This window comes from Trichomycterus rosablanca, chromosome 6, assembly GCF_030014385.1.
Source record: "Trichomycterus rosablanca isolate fTriRos1 chromosome 6, fTriRos1.hap1, whole genome shotgun sequence".
Lineage (NCBI taxonomy): Eukaryota > Metazoa > Chordata > Actinopteri > Siluriformes > Trichomycteridae > Trichomycterus > Trichomycterus rosablanca.
Genome location: NC_085993.1, coordinates 12,989,274 through 13,008,727, shown reverse-complemented (window position 1 = coordinate 13,008,727; position 19,454 = coordinate 12,989,274). Strand labels below are relative to the sequence as shown.

The following is a 19,454-nucleotide window of genomic DNA, read 5'->3' as shown; positions in this document are numbered from 1 at the left end:
GTGACGTTTATTTAAACGCAATGGAGACTTTCCAGAAAGAACCACTGAACGAATCATGGAATCTTAATGAAAGTGGAGCTGTGAACAGAACTGGGCATCCTTTAAAACGCAATGAGGAGGTGGCTAAAATCGAAGTTGCTGTGCTGTTTGTGGTGCTGTTGCTGGCACTCGTTGGGAACCTGTACGTGCTGGCTGCACTTCATATCAGTAAACGCGCACAATCAAGAATGCACTTTTTCATGAAGCACCTGTGCATTGCAGATCTGGTGGTGGCCGTTTTTCAAGTCCTTCCACAGCTCATCTGGGACATCACCTTTCGCTTCTATGGGCCGGACTTCTTGTGTCGCCTGGTGAAATATCTTCAGGTGGTGGGCATGTTTGCCTCCACCTACCTGCTTGTGTTGATGTCAGTCGACAGATGCCTTGCTATTTGCCAACCGTTACGCTCATTGCAGCACAGTAAGGACCGGGTGTATGTTCTCGCCTCGTGGCTCCTCAGCCTGCTGCTCAGCCTGCCTCAGGTGTACATCTTCTCCCTTAAAGAGATGGCCCAGGGAGTCTACGACTGTTGGGGAGATTTTGTGCACCCATGGGGCACCAAAGCCTACGTCACGTGGATAAGCCTGGCCATCTACATCATCCCTGTTGCTATTCTGAGTGTCTGCTATAGCCTCACAAGTTTTAAAATATGGCAGAACTTTAAGTTGAAAAGCAGAAGGCAGCATTGTGTGTCAAGGTGCCCAGGTGATGGCATGACACTTTCACGTGTCAGCAGTGTAAAGCTTATCTCCAAGGCAAAAATCAGAACAGTGAAAATGACATTCGTTGTCGTCCTGGCCTACGTTGTGTGCTGGACACCATTCTTCTTTGTGCAGATGTGGTCAGCTTGGGATCCGATGGCACCAAGAGAAGGTAAGTTATCACAATGTAAAGAATTGAGTACACCTCCATTTAGTTTCACATTGGAGCACAATGACTGAAGCTAAGTATGGCTGGCTATAACACATCTCATATATGATAATACTGTATGTGCAGGCAGGTTTTTATCATATCAATCTTATTAGTAGTAAAATCTTATTACAATTTACAAACCAACACATGACTTTGTAGCCAAATAACTGCAAAATATTAAAAACATGGTTTTAGAACTTTTATTCTAACTCTAAGGATAATTTAGTCCATATCTGCAGGACCACAGCTATAGGCAAGGCAAGGCAAAGTTTATTTATATAGCACTTTAAAACACAACCATGGCTGATCAAAGTGCTGTACAGGCTCAGTATACCATATAACATAAAAACAGTCAAAAATAAATCTTATAGCCGCTCAGGTGACGCAGCGGTAAAACACACGCTGTTCACCAGAGCTGAGATCTCGAATACATCGTATCGAATCCCGGTTCTGCCCTGCCGGCTGAGGCTGAGTGGCTACATGAACAACGATTGGCCTGTTGTTCAGAAAAGGGGTGGGACTAAAGCCGGATGGGGACTCTCTCTCAGACTAGTGCGATTACGACCTTTGCTGGCTGGTTGGTGGTGCCTGCACGGAGATGGGGAAGGAGTGCGGTAGGGGGTGTGGCCCTCCGTGCACAGCGCTGTACCGCACTGCGCTCGTCAAGTGTAGGTGATAAGATGTTTGATTGCTGTGCACGTGCCGTAGGGGGCGTGGAGCAGCCTCGTCCTCCCCAATTAGGAGCAGGGACCAGCATTACTGAGAGGAGGATTGACGGGCGGAAATTGGATGCGCTAAAAGTGGGAGAAAAAGGGGTAAAATAAAAAAATAAATAAAAAATAAATCTTACAATACCATGAGGGCGGCATGGTGGCTAAGTGGTTAGCACTGTTGCCTCACAGCAAGAAGGTCCTGGGTTTGATCCCCAGGTGGGGCGGTCTGGGTCCTTTCTGTGTGGAGTTTGCATGTTCTCCCCGTGTTCGCAGAGGGTTTCCTCTGGGTTCTCCGGTTTCCTCCCACAGTCCAAAGACATGCAAGTGAGGTGACTTGAAGATACAAAATTGTCCAAGAATGTGTTTGATATAACCTTGTGAACTGATGAACCTTGAGTAATGAGTTACTACTATTCCTGTCATGAATGTAACCAAAGTGTTAAAATCCTAATAAACAAACAAACAAACAAACAATACCATGAAAAACATAATAAATTAAATTCCTAAAATATAACATATTAAAACTATTAAATTACAGTCGCTACACCCCTCAACCAGTGTTAAACGCCAAAATAAAAAGATGTGTCTTCAGCCTTGACTTAAAAACACCAAGTGTTTGTGCAGTCCTAATCTGGGAAGGCAAGTTGTTCAATAATGTTGGAGCAGCTACTGCAAAGGCTCGGTCACCTCTGCTCTTAGCTTAGTCCTTTATGTTTCCAAAAGCATTAGGTTACCAGACCTTGGGGCTTTTAGCGGAGTCCGAACTTGCAAAAGTCCTGCAATGTATGATGGTGCCATCCCATTTCAGGCCTTAATACCTTAAACCAGCAATAATACACCAATCAGCCATAACAATAAAACCACCTCCTTGTTTCTACACTCACCAGCTCTACTTACCATATAGGAGCACTTTGTAGTTCTACAATTACTGACTGTAGTCCATATGTTTCTCTGCATGCTTTGTTAGCCCACTTTCATGCTGTTCTTCAATGGTCAGGACTCTCCCAGGACCACTACAGAGTAGGTATTATTTGGGTGGTGGATCATTCTCATCACTGCAGTGACACTGACATGGTGGTGGTGTGTTAGTGTGTGTTGTGCTGGTATAAGTGGATCAGACAAAGCAGTGCTGCTGGAGTTTTTAAACACCTTACTGTCACTGCTGGACTGAGAATAGTCCACCAACCATAAACATCCAGCCAACAGCGCCCCGTGGGCAGTGTCCTGTGACCACTGATGAAGGTCTAGGAGATGACCAACTCAAACAGCAGCAATAGATGAGCGATCATCTCTGACTTTACATCTACAAGGCGGACCAACTAGGTAGGAGTGTCTAATATAGTGGACAGTGAGTGGACACTGATCCACTCATACAAGCACAACACACACTAACACACCACCACCATGTAATTGTCACTGCAGTGCTGAGAATGATCCACCACCTAAATAATACCTGCTCTGTGTTGGTCCTCTGGGGGTTCTGTCCATTGAAGAACAGGATGAAAGTAGGCTAAAAAAGCATGTAGAGAAACAGATGGACTACAGTCTGTAATTGTAGAACTACAAAGTGCTTCTATATGGTAAGTGGAGCTGATAAAATGGACAGTGAGTGTAAAATCAAGGAGGTGGTTTTAATGTTATGGCTGATCAGTGTATGTTGTAGTATCCAATCATGACTGACTTTCTAGACTTGAACGTCCAACAGATTCTCTGCATAGCTGCATATAAGTGTTCTTGCTGCTAGCAAGTGTATAAAGCTAGTAATTAGTTTAAATAGTGAGGTAACCATTACATGTAACACATTAGCAACTCAACAGAATTTTGGAGTCCCTGATTTCAAATAGAAAATGTTTCGTCTGCATCGCGATTACTGCTTACTGGGTCTGTAAATCGTTTATCTGCTCTTACAAAAACAAGCTATGCCTAATTGATGCTATTACTGCTTAAGTATCAAAAATACCCTCTAGTGCAGATAAAAAGAGATGGTAATGAACATAAAAAGCCCAGTACACAAGTTCAGGGCATCTTGGTTCATATAGGCTCCTCTGGAGATTTTGGGCCAGTAAATGTAGCGTGACATCAAAGAGGTTTGTCTTCCTCCAGGCAAGATACTGAAAAATTTTCCCATGTACCAATATCCTGCTATTTGCCAGTGTATTGTTGCATGAGTATACAACTTGATAAAGTCCACATGCTGTATTTCTTTCTTTCCCACCAATAACTTAATCATCTGAGAAAATACTGGAGATTTGAAGAAGAAGAAAAAGAAGAACCCTTACTGTCATTATAGTTGCGTACAACATCATTTAGTGTGACACTCTCCAAAGAGGAAATGAGAGGAAAACGTATTTACATAACATTTGGATATTTAGAAAGGATGAGTCAGTATAACTGAAGTATGAATTGCAAAAATACACTGATCAGCCATAACATTAAAACCACCTCCTTGTTTCTACACTCATTGTCCATTTTATCAGCTCCAATTACCATATAGGAGCACTTTGTAGTTCTACAATTACTGACTGTAGTCCATCTGTTTCTCTACTTATCTTTTTAGCCTGCTTTCACCCTGGACCACCACAGAGCATGTATTATTTAGGTGGTGGATCATTCTCAGCACTGTAGTGACACTGACATGGTGGTGGTGTGTTAGTGTGTGTTGTGCTGGTATGAGTGGATCAGACACAGCAGCGCTGCTGGAGTATTTGAATACCGTGTCCACTCACTGTCCACTCTATTAGACACTCCTACTTTGTTGGTGCACCTTGTAGGTGTAAAGTCAAAGACAATCATTCATCTATTGCTGCTGTTTGAGTTGTTCATCATCTAGACCTTCATCAGTGGTCACAGGACGCTGCCCACAGGGCACTGTTGGCTGGATATTTTTGGTTGGTGGACTATTCTCAGTCCAGCAGTGACAGTGAGGTGTTTAAAAACTCCATCAGTGCTGATGTGTCTGATCCACTCATACCAGCACAACACACACTAACACACCACCACCATGTCAGTGTCACTGCAGTGCTGAGAATTATTCACCTCCCAAATAATACCTGCTCTGTAGTGGTCCTGGGAGAGTCCTGACCATTAAAAAACAGCATGAAAGGGGGCTAACAAAGCATGCATAGAAACAGATGGACTACAGTCAGTAATTGTAGAACTACAAAGTGCTTCTATATGGTAAGTGGAGCTGACAACATGGGCAGTGAGTGTAGAAACAAGAAGGTGGTTTTAATGTTATGGCTGATCGGTGTAAATGTGTGTATAAAGTAACTGTGCACACATTAGGATATTTACATGGGTGGAAACAGTACAGTAAATTCTAAGAAAAGGCTGTAAGGCTACAGTAAGAATTGTAAGAAAGATTATGAGTAAGTGTGTGTGTGTGTGCATATGTGCAAAATGCAAAGAGAGCCTGATGTGCCAGGTAACAGTCTGTGAGAGATGCCAGTCTAATGTTCAATATGGTTTCTACCTATTATAATTTAGCTGTAGCGCTGTCGCCTCACAGCAAGAAGGTCCTGGGTTTAATCCCCAGGTGGGGTGGTCCGGGTCCTTTCTGTGTGGAGTTTGCATGTATTCCCCATGTCTGCGTGGGTTTCCTCTGGGCACTCCGGTTTCCTCCCACAGTCCAAAGACATGCAGGTGAGGTGAATTGGAGATACAAAATTGTCTGTGACTGTGTTCATCATTAAACTTGTGAACTGATGAATCTTGTGTAACAAGTAACTACCTCTTCTGTCATGAATGTAACCAAAGTGTGTAAAACATAACATGAAAATCCTAATAAATAATAATAATTTTACTTATTTTTCCTACAAAATAGTCATCTTAACATTAGAATTACAAAATACTAGATTACTGTTATAATGGAATATATAGTGGGATTTCTCTTTCAATTTTAGTAATTTCCAGTTCTCTAGAAGGGCCTATGATGTATTTCTCCACCACTTGTGTCAGTGTCTTAAGCAAACAATCGTTACATTTGCAGCAGTAAGGAGGAGACACAGTCGATTGTGTCTGAATACCTGATCAGTACAATGACACAGCTGAGACTAGAATTCGACTCTCTCCAGTGCTGTGCTAATTACACATTATTGCCAAAAGTATTCGCTCGTCTGCCTTCACACGCATATGAACTTGAGTGATTCCCATTCTTAATCCACAGGGTTTAATATGATGTTGGCTCACCCTTTGCAGCTATAACAGCTTCAACTCTTCTGGGAAGGTTTTCCACAAGGTTTAGGAGTGTGTTTATGGGAATTTTTGACCATTCTTCCAGAAGCGCATTTGTGAGGTCAGACACTGATGTTGGACGAGAAGGCCTGGCTTATAGTCTCCGCTCTAATTCATCCCAAAGGTGTTCTATTGGGTTGAGGTCAGGACTCTGTGCAAGTCAAGTTCTCACTCATCCATGTCTTTAAGGACCTTGCTTTGTGCACTGGTGCGCAGTCATGTTGGAACAGGAAGGGGCCATCCCCAAACTGTCCCCACAAAGTTGGAAGCATGAAATTGTCCAAAATCTCTTGGTATGCTGAAGCATTAAAAGTTCCTTTCATTGGAACTAAGGGGCCGAGCCGAACTCCTGAAAAACAACCCCACACCATAATCCCCCCTCCACCAAACTTTACACTTGACACAATGCAGTCAGACAAGTACCGTTCTCCCGGCAACCGCCAAACCCAGATTCGTCCATCGAATTGCCAAGCGTGATTTGTCACTCCAGAGAACACGTCTCCACTGCTCTAGAGTCCGGTGGTGGCGTGCTTTACACCACTGCATCCGACACTTTGCATTGCGCTTGGTGATGTAGTTTTGTAGATGAAGTTTTTTCATGCTTGGTTTTATACACCTGTGGCCATGGAAGTGATTGGAACACCTGAATTCAATGATTTGGATGGGTGAGTGAATACTTTTGGCAATATAGTGTATTTCAATGAGCTTTACAATGCTCAGACACACATAGTCTTTATTTTTATTTGGTAGGAAACTCTATTACAAGTAACAATAAAAAACAATGGCTCTATTTCTTTACCCATTAAGAGATTTTGGGTTAAACTTTTAAACCTTGCTAGGTAAATGGCTTTTCTAAATAAAAAGTTCTGAGAGAAAGGCACCACTTTACAAACTGCATTATGCATAAATGTACTTATTTATGTATAACTGTGTATTTCAGCTGTGAGTATGCAACTAGTTTGCAGCCAAAAATTATCAGTTACTTTGTAGTTACGGTTTAGCGGATTGTATCCTTTTGCACAGAAGTATAATTATTTAGTTTGTTTTTTGGGGGGTAAATAAATCATTACAGTGTATGTATTCTAAAGCTTTTGCTGGACAACTCAATGACATTTTGAGACTTGCCCCACTCTAGTGTTTTAGTTGTATGGTATGTGTCATTAGCCATGGTTCAGTTCAGCCACGCAGGTGGCACAGCGGTAAAATATGCTAACACACCAGAGCTGGGATCTTGAATACATCGTATCGAATCTCAGCTCTGCCGTCCAGCTCTGCCGTCTGGGCTGGGAGGCCACATGAACAATGATTGGCTGTTGTTCAAGGGATGGGAAAGCCGGACGAGGGTTTGTAATAACTGGTGCAATTACGACCTCTGCTGGCTGATTGATGGAGCCTGCGCAGAGTTGGGGAATAATGCTGATCATGGTGTGGCTCTCCATGCACAAAGCTGATCTGCATGTAAACACTCGCCTCATGCAGGTGAAAAGAGGCAGTCGGTACTGCATGCTTTGTTGGCTCACTTTCATGCTGTTCTTCAATGGTCAGGACTCTCCCAGGACCACTAGAGAGTAGGTATTATTTAGGTGGTGGATCATTCTCGGCACTGCAGTGACGTGGTGACATGGTGAGTTGTGCTGGTATGAGTGGATCAGACACAGCAATGCTGATGGAGTTTTTAAACACCTTACTGTCACTGCTGGACTGAGAATAGTCCACCAACCAAAAATATATCCAGTCAGCGCACGTGGGCAGCGTCCTGTGACCACTAATGAAGGTCTAGAAGATGACCAACTCAAACAGCAGCAATAGATGAGCGATCGTCTCTGACTTTACATCTACAAGGTGGACCAACTAGGTAGGTGTGTCTAACAGAGTAGAAAGTGAGTGGACACGGTATTTAAAAACTCCAGCAGTGCTGCTGTGTCTGATCCACTCATACCAGCACAACACACACTAACACACCACCACGTCAGTGTCACTGCAGTGCTGAGAATGATCCACCACCTAAATAATAGGTGGTTCTGACCATTGAAGAACAGCATGAAAGGGCTAACAAAGCATGCAGAGAAACAGATGGACTATAGGCAGTAATTGTAGAACTACAAAGTGCTTATATATGGTAAGTGGAGCTGATAAAATGGACAGTGAGTGTAGACACAAGGAGGTGTTTTTAATGTTATGGCTGATTGGTGTATGACAAATAAAGGCATTCTTCTTCCTTTATCTGAAAATAAAAACATTTCTTTTTTAGTCCTAGACAAGGCAACAAAAACTTTTCACCATTATGAAGGGGGCAAAACAATTTAGCCAGACAGCAGATTCAAGTTAAATGTTCCTTTCATTTCACTGGAAACATTTAAAACCATATCTTTTTACATATCCTTTCTTAAATGTAAACCTTGTGATTGTTGATTGAAGACATTCACAGTGAGTTTTTTTTTAGATTCCATGGCTTGGTTTTAGTCTTGACAATACAGTGTAAATTGTGGGTCGTTATAGACCCAGCTGTGTGCTCCTCCAAATGATGTCAAATAAATTTTTATTGCAACACTTGGATTTTAATTACAGTGTATCACAAAAGTGAGTACACCCCTCACATTTCTGCAAATATTTTATTATATCTTTTCATGGGACAACACTATAGAAATAAAACTTGGATATAACTTAGAGTAGTCAGTGTACAGCTTGTATAGCAGTGTAGATTTACTGTCTTCTGAAAATAACTCAACACACAGCCATTAATGTCTAAATAGCTGGCAACATAAGTGAGTACACCCCACAGTGAACATGTCCAAATTGTGCCCAAAGTGTCAATATTTTGTGTGACCACCATTATTATCCAGCACTGCCTTAACCCTCCTGGGCATGGAATTCACCAGAGCTGCACAGGTTGCTACTGGAATCCTCTTTCACTCCTCCATGATGACATCACAGAGCTGGTGGATGTTAGACACCTTGAACTCCTCCACCTTCCACTTGAGGATGCGCCACAGGTGCTCAATTGGGTTTAGTCCATCACCTTTACCTTCAGCTTCCTCAGCAAGGCAGTTGTCATCTTGGAGGTTGTGTTTGGGGTCGTTATCCTGTTGGAAAACTGCCATGAGGCCCAGTTTTCGAAGGGAGGGGATCATGCTCTGTTTCAGAATGTCACAGTACATGTTGGAATTCATGTTTCCCTCAATGAACTGCAGCTCCCCAGTGCCAGCAACACTCATGCAGCCCAAGACCATGATGCTACCACCACCATGCTTGACTGTAGGCAAGATACAGTTGTCTTGGTACTTCTCACCAGGGCGCCGCCACACATGCTGGACACCATCTGAGCCAAACAAGTTTATCTTGGTCTCGTCAGACCACAGGGCAGTCCAGTAATCCATGTTCTTGGACTGCTTGTCTTCAGCAAACTGTTTGCGAGCTTTCTTGTGCATCAGCTTCCTTCTGGGATGACGACCATGCAGACCGAGTTGATGCAGTGTGCGGCGTATGGTCTGAGCACTGACAGGCTGACCTCCCACGTCTTCAACTTCTGCAGCAATGCTGGCAGCACTCATGTGTCTATTTTTTAAAGCCAACCTCTGGATATGATGCCGAACACGTGGACTCAACTTCTTTGGTCGACCCTGGCGAAGCCTGTTCCGAGTGGAACCTGTCCTGGAAAACCGCTGTATGACCTTGGCCACCATGCTGTAGCTCAGTTTCAGGGTGTTAGCAATCTTCTTATAGCCCAGGCCATCTTTGTGGAGAGCAACAATTCTATTTCTCACATCCTCAGAGAGTTCTTTGCCATGAGGTGCCATGTTGAATATCCAGTGGCCAGTATGAGAGAATTGTACCCAAAACACCAAATTTAACAGCCCTGCTCCCCATTTACATCTGGGACCTTGACACATGACACCAGGAAGGGACAACGACACATTTGGGCACAATTTGGACATGTTCACTGTGGGGTGTACTCACTTATGTTGCCAGCTATTTAGCTATTCAGAAGACAGTAAATCTACACTGCTATACAAGCTGTACACTGACTACTCTAAGTTATATCCAAGTTTCATGTCTATAGTGTTGTCCCATGAAAAGATATAATGAAATATTTGCAGAAATGTGAGGGGTGTACTCACTTTTGTGATACACTGTATCCTGGAGATGTGTCTAGAACTTAATTGGAGCAAACATGATGCACCTGGTCACAGTTTGGAGTGTCACAGCAACAGGTCCTGAGTACTGGTCTAAGAACAAGAGATTTTAGATTTGTAGTTCATTTTTGAAAAACTCTAAAGTCATGTTTTCACTTCATTGGTGTGATTAAGTGTAAATTGCTGGGTAAAATAACAATTAAGTAATTAAATCTATAGCACAGTACAGTAGACCCTTGAGTTACTAACGATTTACCATACGAACATTTTGGGTTACGAACAATCGTTTTCAACTTAACGTACAAACAAATTTCGGACTACGAACCGAAATTCGCGAAACACGTGACGTCACGAACAAGTTGACTCTGACCGTCTCTCTCTCTATATACAGGGGTTGGACAATGAAACTGAAACATCTGTCATTTTAGTGTGGGAGGTTTCATGGCTAAATTGGACCAGTCTGGTGGCCAATCTTCATTAATTGCACATTGCACCAGTAAGAGCAGAGTGTGAAGGTTCAATTAGCAGGGTAAGAGCACAGTTTTGCTCAAAATATTGCAATGCACACAACATTATGGGTGACATACCAGAGTTCAAAAGAGGACAAATTGTTGGTGCACGTCTTGCTGGCGCATCTGTGACCAAGACAGCAAGTCTTTGTGATGTATCAAGAGCCACGGTATCCAGGGTAATGTCAGCATACCACCAAGAAGGACAAACCACATCCAACAGGATTAACTGTGGACGCAAGAGGAAGCTGTCTGAAAGGGATGTTCGGGTGCTAACCCGGATTGTATCCAAAAAACATAAAACCACGGCTGCCCAAATCACGGCAGAATTAAATGTGCACCTCAACTCTCCTGTTTCCACCAGAACTGTCCGTCGGGAGCTCCACAGGGTCAATATACACGGCCGGGCTGCTATAGCCAAACCTTTGGTCACTCGTGCCAATGCCAAACGTCGGTTTCAATGGTGCAAGGAGCGCAAATCTTGGGCTGTGGACAATGTGAAACATGTATTGTTCTCTGATGAGTCCACCTTTACTGTTTTCCCCACATCCGGGAGAGTTACGGTGTGGAGAAGCCCCAAAGAAGCGTACCACCCAGACTGTTGCATGCCCAGAGTGAAGCATGGGGGTGGATCAGTGATGGTTTGGGCTGCCATATCATGGCATTCCCTTGGCCCAATACTTGTGCTAGATGGGCGCGTCACTGCCAAGGACTACCGAACCATTCTGGAGGACCATGTGCATCCAATGGTTCAAACATTGTATCCTGAAGGCGGTGCCGTGTATCAGGATGACAATGCACCAATACACACAGCAAGACTGGTGAAAGATTGGTTTGATGAACATGAAAGTGAAGTTGAACATCTCCCATGGCCTGCACAGTTACCAGATCTAAATATTATTGAGCCACTTTGGGGTGTTTTGGAGAAGCGAGTCAGGAAACGTTTTCCTCCACCAGCATCACGTAGTGACCTGGCCACTATCCTGCAAGAAGAATGGCTTAAAATCCCTCTGACCACTGTGCAGGACTTGTATATGTCATTTCCAAGACGAACTTGACGCTGTATTGGCCGCAAAAGGAGGCCCTACACCATACTAATAAATTATTGTGGTCTAAAACCAGGTGTTTCAGTTTCATTGTCCAACCCCTGTATATACAGTGAGCGAACATTCGGACAGCGGACGGTGTTTTTCCGGTGTTTTCTTTATATTTTGTAAAATTCAATATTAAAATGTCCCCAGAGAAGGTGCAGAGAAAACACAGTTTTTTGTTGTTGTATAATTACTCCTGCCAGTAGATGTCACTGTGTATCAGACAGAGGGGACATTGAGTAAGCGAGAAGAAGGAAATTATTCTTTTATGAAATTACATCTACAAAATACAACACTATTGAAATAAAGAAGGAAATAATAGAGAAATATGAGAATGTTGTTTCTGGTAGATACAATGTATTATGGTGTATGGTACAGCACACGTACTGTACTGAAATGTGATGTGTGTTTATGTACAGTACAGTACTACTGTGTATTGTTGTTTATTATTGTTTATTACAGTAATGTCTATTCTATAATTTAAGATTTAAGGGAAAATACACTTGTATTTATAACAAAAAAGAGCATTTAAGACATTAGAGAGGTTAGGTAAGGGGATGGTTTGGGAGGTCTGGCACAGATTAATTCTATTTACATTATTTCTTATGGGAAAAATAGGTTTAACTAACGAACATTTTGACTTAAGAACAGCCCTTCTGAACCAATTAAATTCGTAAGTCTAGGGTCCACTGTATGTGCAAAAAGGGGTCTGATTACTTTTTATGTACAGTATATAAAGTACAGTGGTACCTTGTAACTCAACGTCCCCCAAATTCAAAATCTTTAAAACTTAACGCCCTTCGTCAAGAAATTTGTACCCTTCAGTTCAACGTTTTCCTTAAACTCAACGTGTTCAGTTAGTATTTTTTAAAAATGTATTCATGTAATTTCAAATTAACAATGAACAGTCGCTTTGTTCAGCGCTCGGCTTGAGCGGTGCACTAATACGTCAAAGCGTGCATATGAGATGAATCTGCATTTGTGTGGAATAACCGTCAGATTCACTCTGAAAGCTCCACATGTATCTGTGTTTATCTGGATTTTCCTCACTGTTTCACTTTTAAACTCGTGTTACAGCTCGAGGTTCTGAGAAATTGTAAGAATCAGCTTTTAATTTCAGTGTTTTATATTATATTTGTGTTATTTTCAGTGTATAAGTGTCAAAAACAACCCCATTATTTTACATTAGCCTAAATTATATGCAGTTCCATGGGACCATGGAATGCATTAACAGGTTTCCCAAACATCCTTATGGGAAAAAATACCTTGAAACTCAACATCTTTTAAACTGAACACCAGTCCCAGAACCAATTGACGTTGAGTTTCAAGGTACCACTGTATTTAGAACGTGCATAAAAATTCTTCAGATTGATCTTAGATAACATGTTGTGCATGTTGTGCTAATGTGGATTACTGTGTTCAGTGGTAGGTGATATTGTACAACAACTACAGCATATAAGACAATCTTCCTGTTTTCCAGCGATGCCATTTATCATCACAATGCTACTGGCTAGCCTGAACAGCTGCTGTAACCCCTGGATCTACATGTTCTTTGCCGGTCACCTGTTCCGGGACCTGATGCAGCACTGCCTAAAGACATTGCGCTGTGCCTCTGTAACCCAACAAAATTCAAGGAGTCAATCAGCTGGAATGGTAATGAAGAGCAGTCAGAAAAGCCTGAGTCAGACCTCAACCACATGACACGGCAGACTGCAGGGAGGAGAAAACAGAGGCTGTTAAAGGCAACAGGAGCTAAAGACAAAAGGTTCTCCAAATCAAGTCTTCAAATGAGCACACAAGGTCTGTTCTCACTTCCCTGTTAGTACAGAAAACTTTAATATGGAGACAATCAGTAAAGGTTCAGTATTATAACCCACGGTTAAAATGCATAAGCTGCTTAACCAACACACACACACACACACACACACACACACACAAATAAATATTACACAGCACCGTACATGTACATTTTGATTGCTCCTAGACCACCTGCATCTTATTCCACATATATCATTTTTGATTTCTTATATTTTATTCATTTTTTTACCATGGACTATAAAACCACACCGCCCTTTTGCAGCGAATACATAACACTGCCATATCTGCTATTACAAAACGACTTACCCATGACACAAATCTTCTTCTGTGAATTCTGTGTTAGTCAAGAGTCACTGAAATGTGTCAGCAAGTTTACTCTGACCTACAAAAAAACCCCACTGTTATGGACATTTTTGGTTTTTCTCGTGTATGCACTTCTCTTTATAGAATAGAAAGCTTTTATTTGTCATATATACATATATTGTTCAGAAGCTGGGGTCAGAGCCATTGTTGGGAGGGTTAAGGGCCTTCATCAAGAGCCTAACAGTGGCCTTGCTGCATGGCAGAGCTGGGATTTGAACTCTCAACCTTTCAGGTTGTATGGCAGAGCTGGGATTTGAACTCTCAACCTTTCTGTTGATAGCCCTACCCACTAGGCTAACACTGTCCATAAAATAAAATAAAAAATCTTATATTTGCACCTGTATACATTTATAACTAAATTATACACAAATCATTTACATATACACCGATCAGCCATAACATTAAAACCACCTCCTTGTTTCTACACTCACTGTCCATTTTATCAGCTCACTTATCATATAGAAGCACTTTGTAGTTCTGACAATGGTCAGGACCACTACAGAGTAGATATTATTTGGGTGGTGGGTCATTCTCAGCACTGCAGTGACACTGACATGGTGGTGGTGTGTTAGTGTGTATTGTTCTGGTATTAGTGGAAAAGACACAGCAGAGCTGATGGAGTTTTTAAACACCTCACTGTCACTGCTGGACTGAGAATAGTCCACCAACCAAAAATATATCCAGCCAACAGTGCCCTGTGGGCAGCGTCCTGTGACCACTGATGAAGGTCTAGAAGATGATCAACTCAAACAGCAGCAATAGATGAACGATCGTCTCTGACTTTACATCTACGAGGTGGACCAACTAGGTAGGAGTGTCTAATAGAGTGGACAGTGAGTGGACACGGTATTTAAAAACTCCAGCAGCACTGCTGTGTCTGATCCACTCATACCAGCACAACACACACTAACACACCACCACCATGTCAGTGTCACTGCAGTGCTGAGAATGATCCACCACCTAAATAATACCTGCTCTGTGGGGGTCCTGACCATTGAAGAACAGGGTGAAAGCAGGCTAAAACAGTATGTACATAAACAGATGGACTATAGTCAGTAATTGTAAAACTACAAAGTGCTTATATATGGTAAGTGGAGCTGATAAGATGGACAGTGAGTGTAGAAACAAGGAGGTGGTTTTATTTGTTATGGCTAATCAGTGTAAATGGTGCACATTATGCATTATATGGCCAGACTTACATTGAACCGACCCCTCAGCTTGTTGGACAGCTTATTCCAAAACCATGGATTGATCTTTCCATAGAGGTTCAATCCTTATTTGATAAAGACACCTCTGTTTGTTGTGGTGTCAAGCAAATCACCCTTGATAACTAGTAGTATATATTGAGGCATTATCATCCAGGAAACTGATAAGCTCAACTTGGATTCATACTAGTTGGTTGTATTAAAAAAAAAAGGATAAAGAAATAATCATTGGAGCAGATTATTTCCACACATACCAGTTTGGCTCCCCATCAGTATGTGTATGTGCATATTCTCTTATATGACCTTTGAGACATTTTTTCCTCTTCTGTGACTAATGCACATACAATTTGGGCACATTTATTTGGCCTCTATTGATCTCTGTTAGTTGCCTCTCATTGTTTTGAAACCTTGGATATCAAACACTGCTTTTCACAGCTCTTTTACATTGGTTTCAAGAGAACTCACATGTACAGCTGTGTTTGTAATGTTGTGATATAGTCATTTCAAAATAAAGCTTTTTTACATATCTGATGTTTCTACTGCTGTAATGTACCTAAAATATACGTTTATTTACAGTAAAACCTTACCTATAGTATAGGTTCACTTTGGGTGGAAATGGAATATTGCCTTATGCTGACACCTTGTGTTGAACTATAGCATTACAATTATTAAAAGCTCTAAAGAAAAGTTCTATTTCCAGAAAAGTTGGGACAGTTTCTAAAAAAACAATGTTTGTTTAATAGGATTTTAATGTCATGTTTTACACACTTTGGTTACATTAATGACAGGGCAGGTCATTACTTGTTACACACTATTCATCAGTTCAAGACTTTAATGCCAAACACAGTCAATTTTGTATCTTTATTCACCTCACCTGTATGTCTTTGCACTGTGGGAGGCAACCAGAGCTCCTGAAGGAAACCCACGCAGACACGGGGAGAACATGCAAACTCCACACAGAAAAGATCTGGATTGCTCCGCCTGGGAATCGAACCCAGGACCTTCTTGCTGTGAGGCAGCAGTGCTAGCCACTGAGCCACTAAGCATCCTGCATGTGGGTTAAAGGTAGAGCAATGTTAAAAGTAAAGGGGTGACCAAAATAACTGAAACTAACTAAGTATCAAAATAGATAGAAAATGAAAACTGCCTGTCACAATAACGCTCGACACACAGGCCTGCAACAACAATGACCTCTCTAGCTATCAATTCACCTACTTATATAAACTGGGTTTTTTTTCTTTATGCATTTTCTCCCCTTTTTCTCCCTCTTTAGCGCGTCCAATTGCCCGATTGCGTCATGCTTCCTCTCCACCAATGCCGATCCCTGCTCTGATTGATGAGAACGAAGCTAACCCACCACGCCCCCTCCGACACATGGGCAGCATGCCGTATGCATCTTATCACCTACGGTTTGACGAGTGCAGTGCAGCTCAGCGTTGTGTATGGAGGGACACACCCTGAGAGCACTCTTTTCTCATCTCTGTGCAGGCGCCATCAATCAGTCAGCAGAGATCGTAATTGCACCAGTCATGAGAGAGAGAGACCCCATCCGGCTTAGACCCGCCGATCTAAACAAAAGGCCAATCGTTGTTCATGTGGCCTCTCAGCCTTAGCCGGCAGACAGAGCTGAGATTCGATATGATGTATTCGAGATCCAGCTCTGGTTCTAGCATGTGTTTTTACCGCTGCGCCACCTGAGCGGCCGTGGACTGTTTTAAAATGGAAAAATATTTATTCATTGTCTGTTTTACCATCACTTTATCCTATTCAGGGTTGCAGTGAGTACAATTCAGGACCTTCTTACTGTGCAACTTTTCTACCCACTGAGCCGCCCTGTAAAAATAATATAAAGAAACATATTCCACTCACTAGCTTTGTGTAATGTTAGGATCTGTCAGCGTCCTAATCAGTTGTTAATATTGCAGGAATAAGAAGACTGAAGAAGTCATTCGGATTGAGTGACGAAACGTATCTCTACAACAAACTTGTGTCCAGATGAACTGATTAAACTTTGTGGATTTGTGTACCTGGATTATTGAGCATGCATCAACAGATACATATACAAATCTTCTATAATAAAGTTTGTCAATCAAAATATTAAAGTCATTTCAGTTAAATAAAAGTTGAAGAGATATTACAGTTCAGATTCTTGGTTTTATGGCATTATGCAAAATGTCCCAACTTTTCTGGAAACAGGATTTGTAATATAATCAGATGTGCCATGCACTGTAGAATTCTGTCTGCATTTTTTCTTACATTCATTTAAAGCCCCATACTAAACTACGGAAGCGTATTGCTGCCACACAGTCAGTATGTCGTTATAACGAGAAAGTATGTCGTTATAATGAAAAAGTATGTCGTTATAACGAGAAAGTATGTCATTATAACGAGAAAGGATGTTGTTATAACGAGAAAAGATGTCGTTAAAACGAGAAAAGATGTCGTTAAAACGAGAAAAGATGTCGTTATAACGAGAAAGGGATGTCGTTAAAACGAGAAAGTATGTCGTTATAACGAGAAAGTATGTCGTTATAACGAGAAAGGATGTTGTTATAACGAGAAAAGATGTCGTTATAACGAGAAAGTATGTCGTTATAACGAGAAAGGATGTTGTTATAACGAGAAAAGATGTCGTTAAAACGAGAAAAGATGTCGTTAAAACAAGAAAAGATGTCGTTATAACGAGAAAGGGATGTCGTTAAAACGAGAAAAGGATGTCGTTATAACGAGAAAAGTTCATTACCTCAAATGCTGCATAGCTGACAGAAGTGTATCTGCTGATGGAGACACAGTTTGCACACATGCATGATGCTGTAACTTGTGTAACATTGCAGCTCGAAATGCCGATCAAGATTCTCCTTTAGGAACAACAATGTCTAAACTTAGTTTAATATTCAACATCTGTCTGACATTCGGCATTCCGATCTAAATAAGTGCTTCAAAAAACACATAAGACCCACTTATTTTATAATTTCTTACACGAATCAACATACTACAAAACAATTTTATGTTAATTTTAAGTTTACGTCTATTTATGTAAAGAAAGGTTATAATGAAACCATTTATCAAACAACCACTTCAGCTAATGAGTTAGGGATCGTCATAAAACTAACTGTGAAACATAGGAAACATGCACTTATTCAGACTAATAAATCCATTTCAATCTTGTATGATTTGTATTTTTGGAAATATAATTTGTATATTTGAAATATACATTTATTACAGATTTATTCATCTTTATTTAAATGTAATGTAAAATAAATACTATGTTATTTCAAAAACTAAGGTGTGTGTAGTAGGTGAGAAACTGTAAAAACAGTTTGACATTCATCAAATCATACAAGATTGAAATGGATTTATTAGTCTGAATAAGTGCATGTTTCCTATGTTTCACCGTTAGTTTTATGACGGTCCCTAACTCATTAGCTGAAGTGGTTGTTTGATAAATGGTTTCATTATAACCTTTCTTTACATAAATAGATGTAATCTTAAAATTAACATAAACTTGTTTTTGTAGTATGTTGATTCGTGTAAGAAATTATAAAATAAGTGGGTCTTAGGTGTTTTTTGAAGCACTTATTTAGATCGGAATGCCGAATTTCAGACAGATGTTGAATATTAAACTAAGTTTAGACATTGTTGTTCCTAAAGGAGAATCTTGATCGACATTTCGAGCTGCAATGTTACACAAGTTACAGCATCATGCATGTGTGCAAACTGTGTCTCCATCAGCAGATACACTTCTGTCAGCTATGCGGCATCTGAGGTAATGAACTTTTCTCGTTATAACGACATCCTTTTCTCGTTTTAACGACATCCTTTTCTCGTTATAACGACATCCCTTTCTCGTTATAATGACATCTTTTCTCGTTATAACGACATCCTTTTCTCATTTTAACATCCTTTTCTCGTTATAACGACATCTTTTCTTGTTTTAACGACATCCTTTTCTCATTATAACGACACCCTTTCTCGTTATAACAACATCTTTTCTCGTTATAACGACATACTTTCTCGTTATAACGACATCCTTTTCTCGTTATAACGACATACTGACGGTATCTGTGTGGCAGCAATACGCTTCCGTACTAAACAGCATTGAGACCCAACTAAAAGAAAAACTTTACCTGTGAAATGTTTCCTGGTCTCATTATACCAGTAAATTATCCAGTGTACCTTTCTGGAATGAACATATTTATGTAAGGCTTTTAATTAAGGGTATCAGATATACAAACTAAACAGTTAAATAAAAAAAGCACAACACATTTTTGCTCAGACAATAAAAGGCCACTAAGCACATAATCCTTATCAAAACATTTCTCAAATACGTTTAGCTGGAATGTTTTTCTCAATGCACCTGTTAAATGAGACATATAATCCCACACGGTCTACCATCTGGTGCTTGTACGTTTATCTAGTCGTCTAGGTAATATTTGAA

At 41.0% G+C, this 19,454-nt stretch overlaps 1 protein-coding gene across 1 annotated transcript; it reads left to right on the top strand.

Annotated features, from left to right (window-relative positions):
• The first annotated feature begins 20 nt into the window (after positions 1–20).
• LOC134316727 (isotocin receptor-like) lies at positions 21–17,055 on the top strand. The gene is made up of 3 exons (XM_062997156.1): positions 21–912; positions 13,111–13,430; positions 16,942–17,055. The coding sequence occupies exons 1-2, from the start codon at positions 21–23 to the stop codon at positions 13,329–13,331; spliced, it is 1,113 nt and encodes a 370-aa protein (XP_062853226.1). The 3' UTR covers positions 13,332–13,430; positions 16,942–17,055.
• The last annotated feature ends 2,399 nt before the right edge of the window (positions 17,056–19,454 follow it).